General features: G+C 34.9%; 4 protein-coding genes across 6 annotated transcripts; 2 read left to right on the forward strand and 2 right to left on the reverse strand.

The window, feature by feature from the left end:
- The first annotated feature begins 269 nt into the window (after nucleotides 1–269).
- LOC101203911 (3-epi-6-deoxocathasterone 23-monooxygenase CYP90C1) lies at nucleotides 270–5,566 on the forward strand. Of its 2 annotated transcripts, none has more exons than XR_004217605.1 (9): nucleotides 270–843; nucleotides 1,783–2,104; nucleotides 2,223–2,372; nucleotides 2,466–2,720; nucleotides 4,402–4,491; nucleotides 4,590–4,668; nucleotides 4,763–4,891; nucleotides 4,989–5,116; nucleotides 5,255–5,566. XR_004217605.1 is itself a non-coding variant. In XM_004149934.3 (9 exons), the coding sequence occupies exons 1-9, from the start codon at nucleotides 653–655 to the stop codon at nucleotides 5,343–5,345; spliced, it is 1,413 nt and encodes a 470-aa protein (XP_004149982.1). In that variant the 5' UTR covers nucleotides 281–652; the 3' UTR covers nucleotides 5,346–5,566. The 2 variants fall into 2 exon arrangements, 1 of the variants encoding a protein (XP_004149982.1); XM_004149934.3 differs by having other exon boundaries at nucleotides 281–843; nucleotides 4,763–4,869.
- Nucleotides 5,567–6,536: 970 nt separating this feature from the next.
- On the reverse strand, nucleotides 6,537–8,301 carry LOC101203673 (ribosomal RNA small subunit methyltransferase, mitochondrial). The gene is made up of 2 exons (XM_004149933.3): nucleotides 7,543–8,301; nucleotides 6,537–7,466 (listed from the first exon to the last, which is right to left on the reverse strand). Exons 1-2 carry the CDS (start codon nucleotides 7,942–7,944, stop codon nucleotides 6,810–6,812), a joined length of 1,059 nt encoding a protein of 352 aa, XP_004149981.1. The 5' UTR covers nucleotides 7,945–8,301; the 3' UTR covers nucleotides 6,537–6,809.
- A 5,437-nt stretch (nucleotides 8,302–13,738) lies between these two features.
- LOC101203424 (beta-galactosidase 3) lies at nucleotides 13,739–19,696 on the forward strand. 2 transcript variants are annotated; one of them, XM_004149932.3, is made up of 19 exons: nucleotides 13,741–14,136; nucleotides 14,224–14,319; nucleotides 14,447–14,559; nucleotides 14,724–14,790; nucleotides 14,937–15,029; nucleotides 15,155–15,298; nucleotides 15,401–15,489; nucleotides 15,585–15,690; nucleotides 15,767–15,854; nucleotides 16,111–16,229; nucleotides 16,316–16,480; nucleotides 16,585–16,763; nucleotides 17,301–17,410; nucleotides 17,495–17,604; nucleotides 17,951–18,061; nucleotides 18,146–18,259; nucleotides 18,346–18,548; nucleotides 18,630–18,966; nucleotides 19,068–19,696. In XM_004149932.3, exons 1-19 carry the CDS (start codon nucleotides 13,963–13,965, stop codon nucleotides 19,212–19,214), a joined length of 2,565 nt encoding a protein of 854 aa, XP_004149980.1. In that variant the 5' UTR covers nucleotides 13,741–13,962; the 3' UTR covers nucleotides 19,215–19,696. The 2 variants fall into 2 exon arrangements, with proteins under 2 accessions (XP_031743617.1, XP_004149980.1); XM_031887757.1 differs by having other exon boundaries at nucleotides 13,739–14,136; nucleotides 17,301–17,604.
- Nucleotides 19,697–19,889: 193 nt separating this feature from the next.
- Nucleotides 19,890–21,521, reverse strand: LOC101203181 (thioredoxin H-type). The gene is made up of 3 exons (XM_004149931.3): nucleotides 21,315–21,521; nucleotides 20,416–20,538; nucleotides 19,890–20,326 (listed from the first exon to the last, which is right to left on the reverse strand). The coding sequence occupies exons 1-3, from the start codon at nucleotides 21,414–21,416 to the stop codon at nucleotides 20,183–20,185; spliced, it is 369 nt and encodes a 122-aa protein (XP_004149979.1). The 5' UTR covers nucleotides 21,417–21,521; the 3' UTR covers nucleotides 19,890–20,182.

The following is a 21,521-nucleotide window of genomic DNA, read 5'->3' on the forward strand; positions in this document are numbered from 1 at the left end:
TTGGTGACAGAAATATCAAATTTTTTATTGAAGGGTTGGTGAGGGAGGGGGAGAGAGAGAGCATTGATGAGGTGAAATGGGTAAGGTACAATTTTAGAACATTTTTGGTGGAACAACTTTGGTGGGGTAAAATGAATTAGAATAGAGAAATCCAAGTAACAATAACATCTATACCTAATGAAATAAAGACAAAAAAGAAAAAAGAAAAGGAGAGAAAGGAGAGAAAGGGTGTCAATATTAGGCCATCAAACATGGTGTCACACACTTCATTCATTTTGATTGTTATAAGGGCATGGTATAGATCTTCCAAATCTCAACACCCAAAAAAGATTTTCATTCCTCTTCTCTCCCTTCACTTCCCAAATCCCATCCCCTTCTCTAATTCCCACAAAGGACAAAGCTATATACCTAATTTCCTAAATAGACACTCTCCTATACTCCTATTTATATTCCTCTTTCTCATTTCTCTCTCTTTTTTTTCTCTTTGAGAGACACATAAAAACTGGGTCTTTGGCTGCATGAATTGATTTGATAGCCAAGTAAAAGTCTTCCTTTTTTCTTTTTTGCCTTGGTTGACTCAAGAAAAAGAAAAGGTTGCAACCTTTTTTTGTTTACTAGGGCGTTTGTAGGGTTTAGAGAGAATTGAAAAAAAATGGGAGTTTGGGTGTTTGTGTGTGTTATTTTAGGTTGGTTTTTGTTGAAGAAGAAGAAGAAGATTGTTGAGAACAAAGATGGAATTCCTAAAGGGAATTTGGGTTGGCCTTTCTTTGGTGAAACTCTTCAATTCATTTCTTCTGGCTATTCTTCTCGTCCTGTCACCTTCATGGACAAACGCAAATCTCTGTAAGTCAATCTCCCTTTTCCTTTTCTTTCTTTTTTTCTTTTTTTGTTCTGTCTTCTTAAAAATAAAAAATAATATTAAAAAAAAGTTTTTAAAATTAATTTTTCAATTATTTCTAATATTTTTCCTTTGGTAGGAAACACCCAGTTGCCTATCAAACATATTCATAACATTACAAAGCATACCCAGCTTTTTTCTTTCTTACTCAATCTCTAAGAAAATATTCTTCTTTTTTTCCCTCCCTTTTCTTGTTACCACAAATAGAGGATCATATATTTATTTATTTTCTTTCTATATCACTGCATTACAAGAAAGTACACAAAACCCAGCACAAAAATGATGAGTGCCACCATCATTCATTAGCTGGACGTGTTACCTAACTATTTTCACCATAATTAAAGTTGTGGTGGTAATTATGCTTTTTTTCAAAAAAATTTATGGTCGTTGTTATGATTAATCCAAGTTAGCAATTAGTTGGATTGATTTTCTATTTAATTGTTTTGGAAAGGCCAGAAGAGAATAAAGAAATGATGATGGGGAGGATTGATAATTGATAATTATTTAATAATTTCAAAAAAAGAAAAAGAAAGAACTAAGGTCACACATGCAAGAGATCAGAAAAGGAAAATAAAAGTTTGAATTTTTAACCATAGGAAATATTATTGTTTTGTTTGTTTTTTCTTCTCCTGTTTGTTGTAATGAAATGAGGCAATCCTCAACAAAGGATCAGAATTGAAAGCCTAAAAGAACCAAGCATGTACTTTTGAAGAAATTTCCATGTGGGTGAAAATCTTTGGTTGCAATTTTGATCCAAAAAAGTACTAAAAGTGCAGACTTCTGACTTTAGCTGCAGTAACCATAGTCTACTTACTTAGATTGATGAAACAAAAATAATATATAATTAAAAGATTTGATTTTTGTTTATTATTTATTTTTTGCAGGTATGGGAATGTGTTTAAAACCAACATTTTGGGGACACCCATAATAGTATCAACTGATTCAGAGGTGAATAAGGTTATCTTACAAAACCATGGGAATATATTTACCCCAGCTTACCCAAAATCAATAACAGAACTACTTGGTACATATTCAATTCTAAGAATGAAAGGAAATGTTCAAAGAAGACTTCATACAATCATTGGAGCCTTCCTTAGGTCTCCTCAACTCAAAGCCCAAATCACTAAAGATATTCAAAATACTGTTCAACTTAGACTTGCTAACTGGAATAACTCTCAATTGCATCTTCAAACTGAAGCCAAACAGGTCTCAATAATCTCCCCCTCTTTTTTTCTTCTTACTTTAAAATATTGTATTTTGCTTTTAATATAATAATAATATGGGTCATGCATAAAAAATTATTTAATTTTATATTTTTTTTCAGATCACATTTGAAGTATTGGTGAAGGTGTTGATGAGCGTGGGACCTGGTAAAGAATTGGAGACTTTAAAAAGGGAATTTGAGGAGTTTATTAAAGCTTTGATTTGTATACCTATTAAATTACCTGGAACTAGGCTATATAAATCTTTGAAGGTTTACTTTATTATTGTTATTACTATTAAATCAATAAATCAATAGTTTATATTTAATTAATTAAGTTGATCTTATGTGTTGGGTTGTGTACAGGCCAGAGAGAAGTTGTTGAAAATTGTGGGGAAGATTGTGGAAGAAAGGAAATCGATGGTGGGGGAGAAGGGTGCACCGAGAGATGCGGTGGACGTGCTCTTACAGGATCACAACGAGAACCAAGGGCTACCCCTGGATTTCATCAGCAGTCACATCATAGAGCTGATGATCCCCGGGGAGGAAACGGTACCGACGGCCATGACTCTCGCCGTTAAATTTCTCAGTGATTGTCCCCGCGCTCTTGCCCAATTAAAGGTACGTTTTTTTGTTCGTTTCCTGATCCAATGGTTAGGACTGAATCATGAGGTTGGGATGGTGGGTGGAGCCCCTGGGCAAAAACCGTCGGTTTCAAGAGTCTGCTTTCCGATAACCACCACGTTCCAATTAAATAATTATCATGTTACTCACTTAAATTATATATTCTCCTTCGAAAGATTATAGATTTAAATATTGGCACTCTCACATCTCGAACCTAAATAATGATAATAATAATAGGCATATCTAAGTTGTCTCGTTAAAATGTCTAAAATATTAAGGTCAATTAGGGAGGGGGGGAAGGAGTAGAGTTGTTTGGTTTAGTGAATTGGTGAGCCTAGGAAATTATTATGGCTCGGGATGGAATTATTAATCTTTTATTAGTGATGGGATCCAAGAACTCTTTGGCCTAACATATGTACTAACATTACTACCAGCTGACTTAGACATTTTCTTGCTAAACAGTAGAATTATTAGGCAATCTCGTATATATCTAAGGTTTACCTACCTACCTTAGAGAGGTTACTTCAAATGGGGTGTGTCTAGTTCTTCTCCATGTTTGGGGTTTCAAGTAGAATAGGTGGTACTTTACATGTTTGATATTTATATCCATTATTTTAAATCTCCATTTTGTTACCATTTTTATTTAGACTAAAATAATAGTTTGCATTGTATTACAGCATGTGGTATAGAGTCATAGATTAAGATAACTTAATAACTATAACAAAGTAAACAGCTGAAACAGTCTATTACTAGTTTTTGAAATTGGCGTATAATGGATCTAACAGTTGTCCAATAAGCATATGTGAGATCACGCAGGATATACCACTATTAAAGTTGAATAATAGGTTGGTTAATTAGACTCAAAATGAAAAGTGAAAAGGTGTATTTAGATATTATTTTGATAAGGTAAAGATTAATTAGAGAGAATCATAAAAGTTGATTGATTTAATTTGAAGAGAAGGGGTGGGGTTAGAATTAGAAGCAGTATTGACTTTTGTAAAAAGTCGTTATCAGAGTATAGAGAAGGATATTATAATTATTATCCGTATGAAGAAAAGAAGAAAGGAAGAGAGAAAGAAAGAAAGAAAAGAGTATAAGTGGAGGGAGACGCACGAGCGGGGGAGAGCACGTGTGAGTGAGTGAGAGAGAGAGAGAGAGACAGAGAAAATGAGGGGATGATGTGGAGGTTTCGTGGCCGTACGATATTAAGAATGAGGCGTGTATGTCAGATAAAAGGACCAGCAATTAACTCCTTGGCTGCGCGTGTAGAGACCATTACCTGTCTCATTGTCTCCTTTTCCCCTTTTTCTTTTTTCACTTTCCTTTTCTATTCTTCAATTATCTCTTCTTTTTTTCACTCTCACTTCTTTCTTCTTCTTCTTCTTCTTCTTCCTCTTCCTCTTCTGATTTCCCCCCTTTTCTTTAATCCACAACTTAATAACATAATAATCCTTTAATTAGGACCCACATCTTTGGATTGGATTGTATGTTACAGAAACAACTAAAATATTTCCATTTTGAATCTAGTTGTTGTTGAGGCAAGGAGCTTTTAAATCTACCTGCAATGGTGTAAAATTATGAACTACCAATATTTCTTTCTAAATTCTAATTATTTGAATTTGGTGGGGTTTCTCAAATTCTTCCTTTTTTTTTTTTTTTTTTTGGTTGATGAAATTAGGAAGAGAATATGAAACTGAAGAAGGAGAAGGATGGATCTGGGGAGGAGTATACGTGGACAGATTACATGTCTTTGCAATTTACTCAAAATGTAAGCATAATTAACACTTCAATTCTCACACCAAGAAGTACTGAAAATCTCTTCCTTATGCCGATTCATTTTGAGTACTCGTCCATTTTCACATCTAGGTAATTAGTGAAACATTAAGAATGGCTAATATCGTCAATGGAGTTTGGAGAAAAGCTCAAAAAGACGTGAAAATCAAAGGTATGGTAAGGAGATTTATTTAATTATGCTCTAACAAGTGAATTTCTCTTCTTTTTTTTTTTTTATTGGGTTTCATCGCTATATTTGATTGCAGGATATTTAATACCGCAAGGATGGTGCGTCCTGGCATCCTTTATTTCAGTTCATATGGATGAAAAGAACTATGCAAACCCACATGAGTTTGATCCGTGGAGATGGGAGGTACAATAAGAGAGTGGAAAATGTATTTGAAAGTTTGTGACTTTATTAATCATATTTTGATTCATTTTAATCTTTATGAATTATTAAAATATGGCTGCAATTGTAAAAAATATAAACAGGAAAATTTGTCTGCTACAAACAACCATAACTTTACACCTTTTGGAGGGGGACAGAGGCTATGTCCTGGCGTCGAACTAACCAGGCTCGAAATCTCAATTTTCCTTCATCATCTTGTCACGACCTACAGGTACTCTCTCTGTCTTGCATTTAAGAAAAAAGAAAATCTATCAAGAGAAACTTGTTTTAATTGAAACTAATCAGAAGTTGTGGGGGAAAATGTCATTATGAGATAATAGTAACATTACATAACTGCAAATGAAAACAGATGGGAAGCTGAAAAGGATTATATCATCAATTTTCCGACAGTCAAGATGAGAAGGAAGCTGCCAATCACAGTCACAACCTTAAGTTCTTGATTGGATTCAATCATCTCAACAACTTTGATACCGAGCAGTCGAGGAAATAAGGCGAAAAAAATTTGCCACACACATATGTAAATGTATTAAATGACCCAAGTTTTTTTTATTATACAGCTAGACAGACCCACGAGGGGTCCTCTCTTTTAAACCATAACTGTACTAATACAGGAATTCCAGTTTTACTTTACATGGAGCTCTACTCTTACCATTCTGAATTATGATTCTTGTTCGTGCGTCGCCATCTTTTTGACAGTTCAAAGGGGTCCTTCTTTTGTCCATTTCCTCCATTCCCACCATTGAATAGCATTCATTGTACCCAACTCCATGTTTAAAGTTTATTTGTTTCCTTTCCTTTCCTTTCCTTTCCACCCTCTTGACATTATATGGTGAGGAGCTTGCTGGAGATTGTGTCTTTTGGTTGAACAGAGAGAACAAGAAGTTCATCTTTAGGCATCCATTTTCCTCCTAAAACCAAGCATGCGTGTTTGAATTTGCCTTCAATTTCTGTCACATCAGCTTATGATAGAGCACATCCAACGTTCAACATCACATGCTGTAGAAGTAATCAAAAGAAGATAATAATGTGGATATAGATTCTTATATCATTTCAATTTCAATTCTGTCAATCAAATAGTACAAATTTGAGAGAGAGAGAGAGAGTTGTGGATGATGCGTTTATTAGAGGCCATGCCAATCACAAGACTAGGTGGGTCAATGATATGAAGTTTGGTAGAGCCCACCAGTGGCCGTCCTCTTCCCATGACAATCACAGTTCACATGATTCAAACCATCCACCATATTACTGTCTCCCCTTTTCTGGGTGTTGGTAAATACCCAAAAATTCAGTTCCTGTGTCGGTGCCCATTAATTTATACATCCTAATCTGATCATCCTTCAGCTTCAAGTACCGTTTGCTGAACAAGGCGCATCAGATATGACATTAGGAATCCGGTTTCTGTGCCATTTGATGAAAATATGGCTTTCCTTAAATGCTGAAGCCCATTTCTATCACACTTGCAAATTGGCTCAACTCTTTCCTGCAATCTTGATTTGTGTCTATACTAGCGAAAGAAGCTACTCTTAAAATAAGACTATTCATAGTATACATGGAAAAACAAGCCATTACCTCACATTTTATTCTATAGATTATGTTGAAACTAATTATATAAAACTCGTGAGTACAGCTAGTTGAGAAATAGCCAATCTGAGTCGTGGGATTAACACACTTTGCAATCAAATCAAAATAGGCTCCATCTTTTAACTTTAAGTTATTTTACAAACTACCAATTCATGAGGCAAATGCCGCGAGTTAAACTTTAATAAAATGATATTTCTTTCCTGAGAAGAGTACGAACTATAATTCAAGTGATAAATAAGAAAGTACAGTGAAACGCCAAAAGGAAGACTAGTTTCTACTTCTCAAAAGCTACTTCCCTCACCATTGAGAATGAAGCAGGAAAATTACTCTTGTTCTGAACTATAGGCGTCAGCCAAGACACTTCTTTCTGCATCTTGAAGGTCTGATCTATTGTGAAAATAAATTCCAGACTGATTAAACAACGCTAGCAAATGTAGCAATTCTTCGTTACACAACTTCACCGGTCTTTTATCTTCAAAGTCCCCGGATTTTAGAACCTGTATGACCGTCTCCCTGAAGGAATTAAAGCCCTCCATTGAATTTGAGTGCATAAGGTCCATCAGCTTCCTCTTCTGCTTGAATGTTGCCCCAAGTGTCTTATTCTTCTTGCCAAAGCAAGTTCTAGTGAACGCTCGCCATTCTTCCAGGTTCACTTCTGGAACTTCCTTCTTGGGCCGGATTAACACCACAGATGAGTCGACTTTAGGACAAGGAACAAAGTCCCTCTTGCTTACATCCATGACATGCTCCACATCAGCCACCAGTTTCACATTAACAGCCAAACGATTATACTCAGAATCACCAGGATCCGCCAACAACCGCCGTGCAAACTCTTTCTGAAGTAGAAGCGTGGCACTCCGGAATGGAATTGTCCCGTATACCAACTTGGCCACAAGCGGGGAAGATATACCATAAGGGATGTTGGCCACAACGAGGTCGAAATGAGGGAATTCACATTTCAAAGCATCTTGACATATGACCTACAAAACCCCACCGCCAGCAGTTTATCCTCTGTCAGACATTTCATCGAACAAGTTGATAGCAATTTTAACTTACACAAATGCGGTCTTCAAGTTGGTGCTCCACCACGCGTTTGTGAAGAACCTCGACCATTCTTTTATCGATTTCAACGGCTATGACCTTTTGAGAAGCTTCCAATAGCTTCAATGTCAGATTTCCGGTGCCGGGTCCGATCTCCAAGACCGTATCGGTCGGAAGTATTGCAGATTTTCGAACAATAGAGTCCAGAATTCGTTGGTTTGTAAGAATGTGCTGGCCTCTACTCTTGTAGAAATACAAGTGGGCTTCTTCGTTCTCATCTTTCTTCCGAAGATTTCCATTCGCGCCATGGTTTATGTGATTGTGTTGATAAGTGGATGCTGAACGCATAAGGTGAAGGAATTGATGGTGGTTCAGGCCATAGATGAAGCTGCATAGATTCTTGTGGGGACGAAGCATTTGAATCTTCACTCGTCGATTGAATCGGCAGATGGCTATGCAGTCGGCGCTTTGTAATTGTAGCCCCAAATTGACAAATCTACTCCATAATCTTTTTCCTTATTTCCTTTTTAGTTTTCAGATTTTTCCTTCCTTTCCTTTTTTGGATTTCTTCTTCTTTTTTTCTGTTTTAATTCAAACAATATTTTGAAATAGTTACGGTCATATTTGAATGTTTTAATTTTTTTAATTTATAATCACTTAAACCCAACACATAGAAGTGATTCTGAAATAGCTGTGGCCATATTTGAATGTTTAATTTTATACTTGATTTTGAATTTATTGTTTTGATAAAATTACAGATGTAAACAAGAGATCGTGGAAGAATCATACAAATGCTTACAAGGACCATTTTTTAAAAATAAATATATCCTAATGTATATTCTACATGTTATTTTAACACTCAAACGTTGTATGATCAAGTGGACTGTTTCGTGAAATTAGTGGAAGTGTACATTCTTGAATATCAAAAAAAATAAAAAATAGTATTGATATGAATATAATTCTTTCTTTTAAAATTAGAGAGCAAAAATATGATATCTTAATCGTGTCGAAGTGTATAAATAAATATCTAAAAGAAAGAACCTAGAAATGTCTTGTATTTTATTTAGGTTCGTAATTTTAAAGAGATCTTTTTGCTTAGACTCCGATGATCTTTTATCTATAAATAGATAACGTATCTTCATTCATGAATCAAACTAAACAGGTAAGTGGTAAGTTAAGCAAACAAAGTAATGAAAGAGAGGAATAAGAAAAGCAAGAGAGTTAGAAAATAACTGTTGAGTGTGTTGAGAGAGTAAAAGAGTACACTCTCCAAAGTGTCCACTTTTGTTCTTCAAATAATTCGGCTCTCTCCCTTTTGTACCGAGAAACATTTGCAAGCTCTCAGAATGGGTGGGCTGAGATTGTGTGTAATCTTAAACACACCCAATCCCAAAAGTGGCTTCTGGGTTCCCCGTTTTCACATATTAATTGGGCTCAAATCATGGCCCATTTCTAACCCCTACTTCTGATTCACTTATGATGATGCCAATGCCAATTCCTGCTGATGAGCTTCGTTTGATAGTTCCACTTTTTCTTGTGCATATATATTACGATCTTCAATTACGTTACTTGTTTCAATTTATCATTATCACTCTTTCAAATTTGATTCTTACTCCAGCTTACATATTTATAGTGAATTCAAATGAAGAAAGAAGTAATTATTTTGAAGAGGTCAATCTGGTAAACTTGAGTATTAAGATAATTTGTGTGGAGTAATATTGATAAGCAGTGGCATAAGTACGAATGATTGAGTGTATGCATAGTCTTTTTTGTAAGCAAATGTTGTACACATTCACATGTAGATGCTAACATTATGGTGTCTGTGGTTCAAACACTACATTCTTACTATATCTTTGCTTCTTTCTAACATTACGTACTAACTACTTTTACTTTTACTTTTATGTTTGGTTTATTTTCATTTTTGTGTACTTTAAGTGTTAAATGTAGAAATTTTGAGAATCAATGTTTATCTTTTTATCTTATATATAATTTTAAACTTCTCATTTGTTCCTAACAATCACAGCTTATGACTATTTATTTCATTACTTTATGATTATATTAAGACAGCATTTATGTTACATGGAACTATATATCAACTTATTTCAATATCTATAATCATAAAGATATCCAATTTTCCATTATCTATTTTAACAACCAAATCAAATATTCTAAATATTCACTCGATTTGAAAACTATTTTTTAATTATTTTAAAAATAATTTAAATATTTTTTTAAAGAGAAACAAATATAATTTTGAAAACTAAGATGTAAAAACAAAAAAAAAAATATTTAATGTTTGAGTTTAATATGTGAGATTAGGGGAGAGTTAAGTCTAAAAAAACTTATTTTTGTTTAATTATTCTAAATAAAAATTGTTTTAAAATAACTTACTAATTATCTTTAATCATTAATTGGTTCTTTATAGGACCGTTGTAATAACAATGAATCATGTTGAAAAGCGTTCTATTCATTTGAGACCTACACACACTTCATAATGGTGCTGCCACTTTTCCCAAACCATTAATCAATTTATATATGTTGTCTCCTTAATTAACCTACAAAATATTAAATCAGTATCCAATCTTGTCTCTAAATCACAATCTCATTCACTTTTAAGTTTAATTAGTTCCTTTACATTTTTTCAAAAGTTAACTTAGATACCCAATTACGCAAATCTTTTGGAGCGCTTAACTATTCCTTTAAATATTGGTCCAATAATAATGTTTTGAGGCACCTCAATCAACAATTAAAACAACATGTTCATCATATTTGTAATAAAATGCACAAATACAACAAAAACAATAATAATAATAAAAAAAAAAAACTGACTTAAAATATCACTGTGATAATGTAAAGTTGAACTATTTATAAACTAAAATTGAATCAAAATAATATTTGTTTGGAACAATTTATTGGAAAGTGCATTAAATATATATAAACTATAAAGAAACCCATCTTCTGTAGAAAGACAGTCTTGAGAAAGTTGTGTCTTTAATAATGGTATGCTTTATCTTTATTCTATAATCTTTTTGAATTTTTTTTCTTAGCTTTTGAAAAGCAGTTCCTCGATAGGTCATTATGTATTATAATCTAAATTTTGAAATTAAGCTACGCTAACATTAATTAAAGCTCCGAAAATGTAAGTAGTTTTTTTCTCTTTTTACTTGTTAAAATAATTTTCAAATTAAATAAAACCTTAATCATTAAAAAAAAACTATTTAGTTTTGTATACCTTTGAAAATCAATTATTAAAAAAGATCTCAAATTTGATTATTTTTTGTGACCTTATTTGTTTATATATATATATGAATTATTAGCAATAATTGAAAAGGGTGAGATCCACCGATGAAGGGTTTGGGCAGAGGACGGAAATTTCCCACCGTCAAAGGAAAGAAAGGAAAACAAGTTAGTTTTGATAGGATCAGTGATTCAGTGGCATCAGCCATACATATTCAAACTCATAGGATTCCCATCCAAATACATTCTCCAGCTGAAAGAAATAAAAACAATAAACACATATTGTTTGGGATTTGGTAAGAGGAATTGATGTAATAAATGCAAAAGAAGAATGGTAAAAGATGAAATGGAGGAGGAGGGGGTGGGTGAATATATTGTTTAGGAAAGAGAAAAGGGAAAGGAAAGGGAATCCAATAGAAAAGGGTATTAAGTTGTATGCCCAAAAGTTGTGATTTTATATTATCCTATCCTCAAATGTCCTCGTCATCATGTGCTTCTTAATCATTTTTGTTTCACTCTATTCTATCTCTGGAGTGACTAATTAAAGATATGGTATTCTGTTGTTAATTATTAAATTCTGCCATATAGTCGTGTTGGTAATTAATAAAGTGCAATTAATTTGAGATTTGCACATTTATTACCGATGGCGTGGCCTTGCGTGGGGTTTCAACTTTCACCAACGTTAACGCTAGCATCCGATGACTAGTTATGCCAAACAACCATGTCACTACTTCAAATTTTCCCTTCAAATCTAAAATCGTTTGTGTATTTTGTCTACGCCACGTCCTTCTTTACTTTTTATTTTTCACACACTGTGTTAAATTTTACAAAACTAGTTTAAATAGTAATAGATAGAGTAGAAATCGAGAGAAAACCTCTCAGAGTTTTTATTTTTATTTTTTTGTAATATCTATTTACATGTTCCAGCCTGATATATATAAAATAACCATCTTTCTAACAAACTAACTAAAAAACCTTGTAATAGACTTTTAGATCCAGAGTTTTCAAATTCAAATCTTTCGAGTGAAACAATTGTATAAAAGATCTGTAATGTGAAATGGTCTAGTTTAATTTTAAAAAATGTCAATATCTTTGTCCTTACATATGATTGCGTGTGAAACTACATTACTATTCTTTAGACCATGGTCTTCTCTAGCTTATAGCACAACTTTTTCTTGACATCATTCCTACTATCAAACGACTGAGCAACTCTAGCAACATCAACACCAAACGAGGGACCTAGATTGATCGAGAGTGTCAATAAATTTTACGTGAGAGTGAATGTGATTTTTTATTTTTGTAATTTTACTCGACATTTTCTCCTATTTTAACAATCGAGTGATGCATCGGGGGGCTTTCTTTCCACCAACTTATACTGAAAACAAAATTGAAGAACAGAACTAAAAATAAGGAATGCAATAATTTAAAGTCCCAGATTAATATTGGTTATTTAGAATTAGTATATGAAAGACTTTTTTAAAAAAGAAATTCAAGTCGTAAATAACAAACGGCCTATATCTGCGGGGAAAAGTGGCAGCCGTCGTGGGGCCATAAAGCGGCCCTGTATTAGGGTTCCCCATCTTCTTATTCCAGCCTTTTTCCACCATTGAAGGCCATCTCAAGAAGAAAAAAAATATTGACGAAGGAACAAATATAATGGAAATTGAATAACTCTGCTTTTTAGTTCTTTTTGCCAACTCCACCACACACGACACATGGGTCACTTAGATTCGTCACACCCATTATTTAGTTAATCTCCTATTAAAAAATCCCTTCGACCCATTTTCTTTTTATTTCTTAATGGGTCCAAGGAACCGTCATCAAGAGTTGAGTAACAAACAGAAAGATTCGAGAATGGAAGACATTGGGGACTGGACAAACAGCAAGATCGCATAATAGGAATTAAAATTTGAAAGAAATTCCATCGGAAAGACATTAAAATTAGAAGATATCTGTGGGAGTGACAAGTATGTAATAAACAGTACCAAGATCGCATATTTAATATACTGTTTGTAGGTTTCAATAGCCAGCTGGTTTCTGACACAAATTTCAGATCTAACTAAGAAGATGAAGAGGGACAAAACAAGCTTGGAGACTGTGTCACTTGAGAACAAGAAATGGGTCAACAAGAAAACAGAAACAATTGATTTGGGCATATAGGAAAATCATGTAATAATGTATTTTCCTATGATTTTGTACCATGGAAGATGTACCAGAAAAATCATGTCTTGGATTTTATTTACAGAGTGATACTTAAATCATGTTCTTGGCTTCAACTATGTTCAAGTGTGCCAAACTCATTTAAATAATGTAACAAAATCCATGCATGGAAGATTAAAACTTGAAACTAAGATGAATTTGATGAGTAAAATTGGGGAGAACTTAATGAGGATGTTGGTTTTCCTTAGGGTTTCACATGAACCATTAAAACCCAGGAAAAGTTTGGGGTTCACATGGTGTTTGGTAGAGTGGGGCATACCTTACACAAAGACCCAGACAAAAGTGGCGTATGGGGACATAACGACCTGTCGTTTATCTTTCCGTCTCCTTACGAAAACGGACCACAATTTGCCCTTGTTGGTTTGCTTTGGCTACAATTCCATTATTCAGTCAAAATTCCTGCTCTATTCTTCTAATTCTAAATTATAATGAAGTTAAATGTAAGAACTTTAATAGAATATTGAGGCATTTGTATTGTTAATCAGGAGAGTACAAATTAGACACTCCATCAAAAAGAAAAAGTTGCAGTTTACCAAATTCTGTTAAAAAACATGCTTTAAGGACATATTAATTTAAGCACTTAATGAAAGCCGTTTATTTATTGCTGTTTATTAACTTAATTCCAGCTTTGGTAGGTCATTACAGGTCCCGCATCTTTCACTTTTTGTGTATTGTAGTTCACATTTACGGTCCTTAGTGAACTGTGGTGGATTTCGACACTTGTGACTGTCGGTGAGTGGAGGCTGTATATAAAAGACAAGTTTATGGCTTCCATTAATTTGCAGTCATCGGAGGCTCGGATCTAAGAGTGCCGTGTTCATACTGGGAATGAGCTGAGCTCTGTTGCTTTGTTCGTGGTGGCAGATGCTCTGAATAAACTAGAACTAAAAGCATTCCTTCCTCTTGGTGGGTTTTAGGTCTCTGCATTTTAACTTTCCCTCCAACCCCAAGAAAGTTTTGGGTCTTTTTTAACTCAGAATGGCAACCAACTCGGTTTCCAAGCTTTCGATGTTGGTTTTGGGGCTATTTTGGCTTTTGGGTGTTCAGTTTGTTCAATGTAGTGTGACATATGATAGAAAGGCTATTTTGATTAATGGTCAGAGGAGAGTTCTCTTCTCTGGTTCCATACATTATCCAAGAAGCACTCCTGAGGTACACATTTCTCCTTCATTTTTTGGTTCTTCGGTGGGAATGTTTGAAGTTTTGTTGCTGATTTATGGAGAAATTAAATGTGTGTAGATGTGGGAAGGTCTGATACAGAAAGCAAAAGAAGGTGGTCTCGATGTCGTTGAAACTTATGTGTTTTGGAATGTTCATGAACCTTCCCCTGGCAATGTACTGTAACTGCTCCATCTCTTTGCATTTCTTTGTTTGTTTTGCTTCTCATGCTGCTTTTGCACAAACTTCTCTTAAGGATTTCTTTGTTTTTCATTCTCATTTTGCTCGTATTCTATGCTTTCAGTACAATTTTGAAGGGAGATATGATCTGGTGAGGTTCATAAAGACCATTCAGAAAGCTGGACTATATGCAAATCTACGCATTGGACCTTATGTTTGTGCGGAGTGGAACTTTGGGTACCCCCTCCTTACTTATGATCTCCATATCTCTCTCTCTCTTTCCACAATAAAAATGAATGGTTTCTTTAGCTTATCATCTTGCATTTTTTGTTTTTTCACAACGAGAAGCTTAATTTTGCTGCAACGTTTTCCTTTGTTCTAAATTCTAACGTTTCCTGCAGAGGGTTTCCTGTTTGGCTGAAGTATGTCCCAGGCATTAGCTTCAGAACAGATAATGAACCTTTCAAGGTATTTTCATATGCATGCCTCTTTAATCTATATGCAAAAGAGAAATTGAAGGGAAAAGCAGTATTTCTAATAGCCATGGGACTGTTTTGTTTAGTTTGCCCAAATTTTATGTAAAAACCCGTTAAGTCATATTCTTGCTGTTTCAGAGAGCAATGCAGGGATTTACAGAAAAAATTGTGGGGTTGATGAAAAGTGAAAACTTGTTTGAGTCCCAAGGTGGCCCCATCATTCTCTCTCAGGTACTAACATCTAGTTTTCATTTCTTACTTGGTAATCTTATCTAATGGACATAAAAAGTTGTAGTTTCTTCTTCTGAAGTATAGCTCTAATTCAAGCGAATAATTGAAGTTATATGTTATTGTAGATTGAGAATGAATATGGAGTACAGAGCAAGTTATTTGGGGCTGCTGGGCAAAATTATATGACATGGGCGGCAAAGATGGCTGTAGGACTAGGAACAGGTGTCCCATGGGTGATGTGCAAGGAAGAGGATGCCCCCGATCCAGTGGTCAGCACTTCTCTTCTCCATGTTACTTTAATTTTGAAATGGTACTCAAGTCTCAAACAACACAAAAACTTACCTGAGAAACTCTGATTTTGTTTGTCACAGATTAATACATGCAATGGCTTTTATTGTGATGCATTTTCTCCCAATAGACCCTACAAACCTACAATGTGGACAGAGGCTTGGAGTGGCTGGTTTGTAATAGCCTTATTGTCTCATTATAGTCATTCAACTTTTTGCTTGTCTGATATGTTCTTATTTCTCTTACTTTCCTTTGGCAAACCTGAAGGTTTAATGAGTTTGGGGGTCCAATTCACCAAAGACCCGTTCAAGATTTGGCATTTGCAGTTGCTCTGTTCATTCAGAAAGGAGGATCGTTTATTAACTATTACATGGTTGGTTTTCTGTGAAGCAAGTATTACTTTGTTGTAAACTACTATCCTATAAGATTTTCATCTCTTTGTGTGACAGTACCATGGAGGGACGAACTTTGGACGCACAGCAGGAGGACCTTTCATTACTACCAGCTATGACTATGATGCTCCAATAGATGAATATGGTGAGAATTGAATCTCACTTGTTCTAAATAGTTTTCCAAACGATTTCCAATGAAAAATTCGGAGTCTGTACAGATGCAAGGACTAAAAGGAACATACTCATGGCTGTAAAAAGCCACCTTATTTTTTTCTCACATTAGACCTTGTGGATGCACGTGGCTGTTTAAAGGAAGTAGAAAATGTACAAAAATGACAAATTATGGTCCCATGTTTTTGATAATTGAATCCATTTACATTGACATAAAAAAATTATGATAGGATTGATCAGGCAACCAAAGTATGGTCATCTGAAGGAGCTTCATAGGGCGGTGAAGATGTGCGAGAAGGCGTTAGTTTCAGCAGATCCAATTGTGACTTCGTTAGGGAGCTCTCAACAGGTTCATCTATTCATAGTCCATAATTTCCATCTCTCATTATTTGAACTTAATCAGAGTTACTGAGGCTTGACCTCCAACGTTGCCAGGCTTACGTTTACACATCAGAATCAGGAAATTGTGCAGCCTTTCTTTCAAATTATGACACAGATTCAGCTGCAAGAGTGATGTTCAATAACATGCACTATAATTTGCCTCCATGGTCCATCAGTATCCTTCCTGATTGCAGAAACGTAGTTTTCAATACTGCCAAGGTTTGAAAATTTTTCCTTGCATTGTATTTTATTAACAAGTGTTAAAGACTTCAATAGATTCTGGTTTCGGCTCACCTTGATTTTGTTTTCGACTTCTTTTTCAGGTTGGAGTTCAAACATCACAATTGGAAATGCTACCAACAAACTCTCCAATGCTCTTATGGGAAAGCTACAATGAAGACGTTTCTGCGGAGGATGATAGCACAACAATGACTGCTTCTGGTTTACTAGAGCAGATAAATGTTACCAAAGACACTAGTGACTACCTGTGGTATATTACTAGGTGAGACAAATTCTTCCTTGACCAACGGTACTGGTTGGCTCTTGCTTGTTTTCAACGATTTTGGATGTGTCTTGAGTATAGATTTAGAAACTGAACCTAGACGCCTACACAATTGTTCAAAATGTGTTGAACATAGTTGTAATTACAGCTAAATATTAAGTTGAATCTCAACTATTAGTAAGTAGTCTATGAACATGTTCTATGTTATAAATTATGTACTATCATATAGTTTAGATTATATTATACATTAACAATAAATGAAATGTTTTTATAACATGAAATACTATATTTTTTTCATCTTTTTAATGTAAAATTATGCATCTTAAAATTCCTAACTAAAAATATATACACTGAGCATAAAATTGTTGTTTAAAAAAATTCCATTATTTGAATCACGTAATCTAAACAAGAATTTTAAAAAACAAAAATTTTCAAATGGGTATCTACCAAATCCATTTGACTCAAATTTTGAAAATGTAAAATGGAATTCAGCTTTGCATACTAAACAGGCCATATATTGTCTGTTCATCCCTTCAGTGTAGATATTGGCTCAACTGAATCCTTCCTGCATGGTGGAGAACTCCCCACACTGATTGTTCAGTCAACTGGCCATGCTGTGCATATCTTTATTAATGGGAGACTTTCAGGTGCAATACTATCTTCATTCTTCTTTGATGTCTCTTCTCATCAACATAAAACAAGAAGTTTAATATATTTTGATTGGTTATCAGGTTCTGCCTTTGGGTCAAGAGAAAATAGAAGATTCACTTATACCGGTAAAGTCAATTTTCGTGCTGGACGAAACACAATTGCACTCTTGAGTGTTGCTGTGGGACTGCCAGTGAGTTTTGTTCCCTCCTTTTACATATAATTCTTCATTTCAATTGATCCTGAATCAAGTCTTGAACAGAGTTTCACCTGTAGTGTTTTTATCTTTTTTCTAATTTGTAAAAAGCATGACTCCTCTTCATCCACTCCTACAAGATGAAGGGGTGGTTAAATCAAGCTTGGGAAACTTGTGGAACTCGAGCAATTTTTACCATCACAAATTGCATGATTTTGAAAACAGAAGTTGAAAACGGCCATCAAAGAAAATTTTCCAGATGGCCCATTAGCATCTAGTATGTTTTTTTGGTTTTCCCCCTTACTGTTTGCTAATGTCACACTTTGAATTGTTGTTATTGAAGAATGTTGGGGGACACTTTGAGACATGGAACACCGGAATATTGGGTCCAGTTGCTCTTCATGGACTTGATCAAGGAAAATTGGATTTATCCTGGGCGAAATGGACCTACAAGGTTTGACCATTTGACTCCAGTTTCTCAAATGTTATGATTTCATATCAGACAAACTTTTCCTCACATGTAACTCCTTTAAAATAGGTTGGGCTGAAAGGAGAAGCCATGAATCTCGTATCTCCAAATGGTATATCTTCAGTTGAATGGATGGAAGGATCATTGGCTGCACAAGCACCACAACCACTGACTTGGCACAAGGTACCTATTGTCCCCAAATTAAACTTGATTTTGCAACGAAAAATGAGATGACCCTTGAAAGTATGAACCGTATCTTTTACTCGCAGAGCAACTTTGATGCACCTGAAGGAGATGAGCCATTGGCTATAGACATGCGAGGAATGGGGAAGGGCCAAATATGGATTAATGGAGTGAGTATTGGAAGATACTGGACTGCATATGCTACTGGTAATTGTGATAAATGCAATTATGCTGGAACCTTTAGACCTCCCAAGTGTCAGCAAGGCTGTGGCCAGCCAACACAAAGATGGTAACTTCTTCACACTAGGGAAGCTCATCAATATTAATGAATAAGTTTCTTTTACATAACCTTACTATATTTCATTTTCAGGTACCATGTCCCTCGTGCTTGGTTGAAGCCAAAAGACAATCTGTTAGTAGTTTTTGAGGAACTTGGAGGGAATCCCACAAGCATCAGCTTGGTGAAAAGATCAGTAACTGGTGTTTGTGCTGATGTCTCGGAATACCATCCAACCCTTAAGAACTGGCACATTGAAAGCTATGGAAAGTCGGAAGATTTACATAGACCCAAAGTTCATCTCAAGTGTTCTGCAGGTTATTCCATAACATCCATCAAATTTGCAAGCTTCGGAACTCCACTAGGAACCTGCGGAAGCTACCAACAAGGAACTTGCCATGCCCCGATGTCATACGACATTCTAGAGAAGGTGCAAAAAATACACAAAAAATAGGAAAAAAAGATACATATTTGTTTTTCTTCTTTCACTATATGTATATAACTCCCCACTCATGTTATCTCTTTCTACAGAGGTGCATAGGGAAGCAAAGATGTGCTGTTACCATATCTAATACTAACTTCGGGCAAGATCCATGTCCAAATGTGTTGAAGCGACTATCGGTTGAAGTTGTATGTGCTCCGGCAACTACAGCCGCAGAACCCAACTGGAGGGGTTGATTGTGTTGGTTGAAAAGAGAAGATTTTATGAAGAGTTGCATGACTCAAGGACTTGAACTACTACTATCAGCAATCATAGGTACATAAGAAGTGCTTTTTCAAGTTGTATCTGATGATTTGATTTTCATATTGAGTGAGTTTTTAAGTTAAGGGTGTGTGTGGTGCCAAAGGCAATAGATTCCTAGAGGTATAGATGGTAGAGTTTGTAAATCCCGGGGTTCTGCAATCTAGGCCCTGAGGTGAATTTCAATTCCCATTCCTGGCATTTTAACTGGAAATGGGTTTTGGGAGAAATAGTTAATTTATCTTGTAATTTATTTCAGTTTGTTACATTGGGGGAAAAGTCAAACCTCATTTAGGATGTTGTTGTGAGACCTGGTGTGACAAGTGCCTTCTGCAATACAAAGGCCAGTTTGAAGGAAAAAAATTGTTGACATTCTGCTTTCTAAATGCCCCTTTATCTAGATCTCTATTTCCTTTTTGATTGTGTTGAACAGAACTTTTATGAAATTCCTTTCTTGTGGTAAAGCAGTTGCCATTTCACTTAAATGATAAGATCCAATACTTCAGATTCCTTCAGTTATGGAATTGGGTATAATTTCATTACAAAATGCAGACTCTAGTCTAATTAAGGGTGCAAGTTCAGAATTATGTATTACATACATTAAACAAATCTTCCTCCTAAAGAATCAATTTCTTTTCCTTATGGAGCAAATTGAATATCAGATTCCCAAATCCCAATTATACTAATGCGACAATAACATTGTTTTTCAAACTCAAAAGAAAGAAGAAAAGACACAATATAAACCACTTCAGAAGGGAGAATATACCATGTTCTAGCAACAAAACGAGCGGATAGAAGTTGATAATCCAGTATAGAAGAAAATTATAGCTTTTCCAGACTAATAAAGTTTATATATATATATATATATCTCTACTTCAGAGCCCAATTTTTTGTTGTTGGAAAATCAGGCAGAAGCAGTAGCCAAGTGCTTCGCTACGGTCTGTTGCAGTTCTTCCTTCTTAGCTCCAACTACCTTGTCCAGAATTCTTCCCTCTTTCAGAAACATAAAAGTAGGCATTGCCTCCACCCCCCAATCTTTAGCCACCGACTGCATCATTTCCCAGATGACATACGAATTAGTTGAGCTATATTTAGATTATCAAAAGCAAGACGTTTATAAATAATAATTTACAGTACCTCCAGTTCATCCACATCAACCTTCAAAAATGTGACATTGGGATGTTTTCTAGCAAGCTCGTCTAGGAAAGGTGCAATGAACCGACATGGACCACACCATGATGCAGTAAAATCCACAACTATCTGCATCAGTATTAGGACTCATGAACAAGGTATACTGTATGTTAAAATGTCAAGAACTCAATAATTGGTAGTCCTTGCTACATGAAGAAAATCGGTTGTATTCTAAGTGAGAAAATGATCGATGGTGACATTTAGTCAAGGACATGATCGGGATAAAGATTATTGCATCAGTAGTAGGACTCATGAACAAGATATACTGTATGTTAAAATGTCAAGAACTCAATAATTGGTAGTCGTTGGTACATGAAGAAAATCGGTTGTATTCTAAGTGAGAAAATGATTGGTGGTGACATTTAGTCAAGGACATGATCGGGATAAAGCTTCATATAATCATATCAATGTACTAATACAATAATAAATATATATACATATATGGTATCCAATTTGTTTTCACTGGAAAGCCAATTAAGTGGGAGACAAAAACGGTATTGATTGTTGAATAAAAAAAGGGGAAACACAAAAGATTCGAAACATATCATACTTTGATCACTACTTTTTCTACCATACCACAAAAAAAGCAAAAAAAAAAAAAAAAAAACAAACAAAAAAACAAAAAAAGGAAAAGTTTCTTGAGCATATCAATATCATTTTGAAAAACAACAAAAGGGTGGTGAGGATGATGATCATTGATCAAATCAAGTAATGGCGATTACATTGAAATGAACAAACATATTACAGAGGATGAAATCAAGTAAAGGCGAAAACACAAAGCGATTGAAGGGGGGAAAGATAAAGAATTGTGAAAGATAATGGAAATTGAAAAGGTTATAACATACCAATTTTTTAGAGCCATTGCCCTGCTGAATTTGGTGCTCCCATGAATCAATAGTGATACAACGGATTACTACTCCCTCTGTAGCTTCTGCAGCTGCTGCCATTTGCTCGTTTCTGTCTCCACGAACTTCTTTACGATTTCTTGACCAAAAAAAAACAATAAAAGAAAAGAACGACAACCACAACTGATTATTTTCTGCTTTAAATAA

This window comes from Cucumis sativus, chromosome 6 (genome assembly GCF_000004075.3).
Source record: "Cucumis sativus cultivar 9930 chromosome 6, Cucumber_9930_V3, whole genome shotgun sequence".
Taxonomy (NCBI): Eukaryota; Viridiplantae; Streptophyta; class Magnoliopsida; order Cucurbitales; family Cucurbitaceae; genus Cucumis; species Cucumis sativus.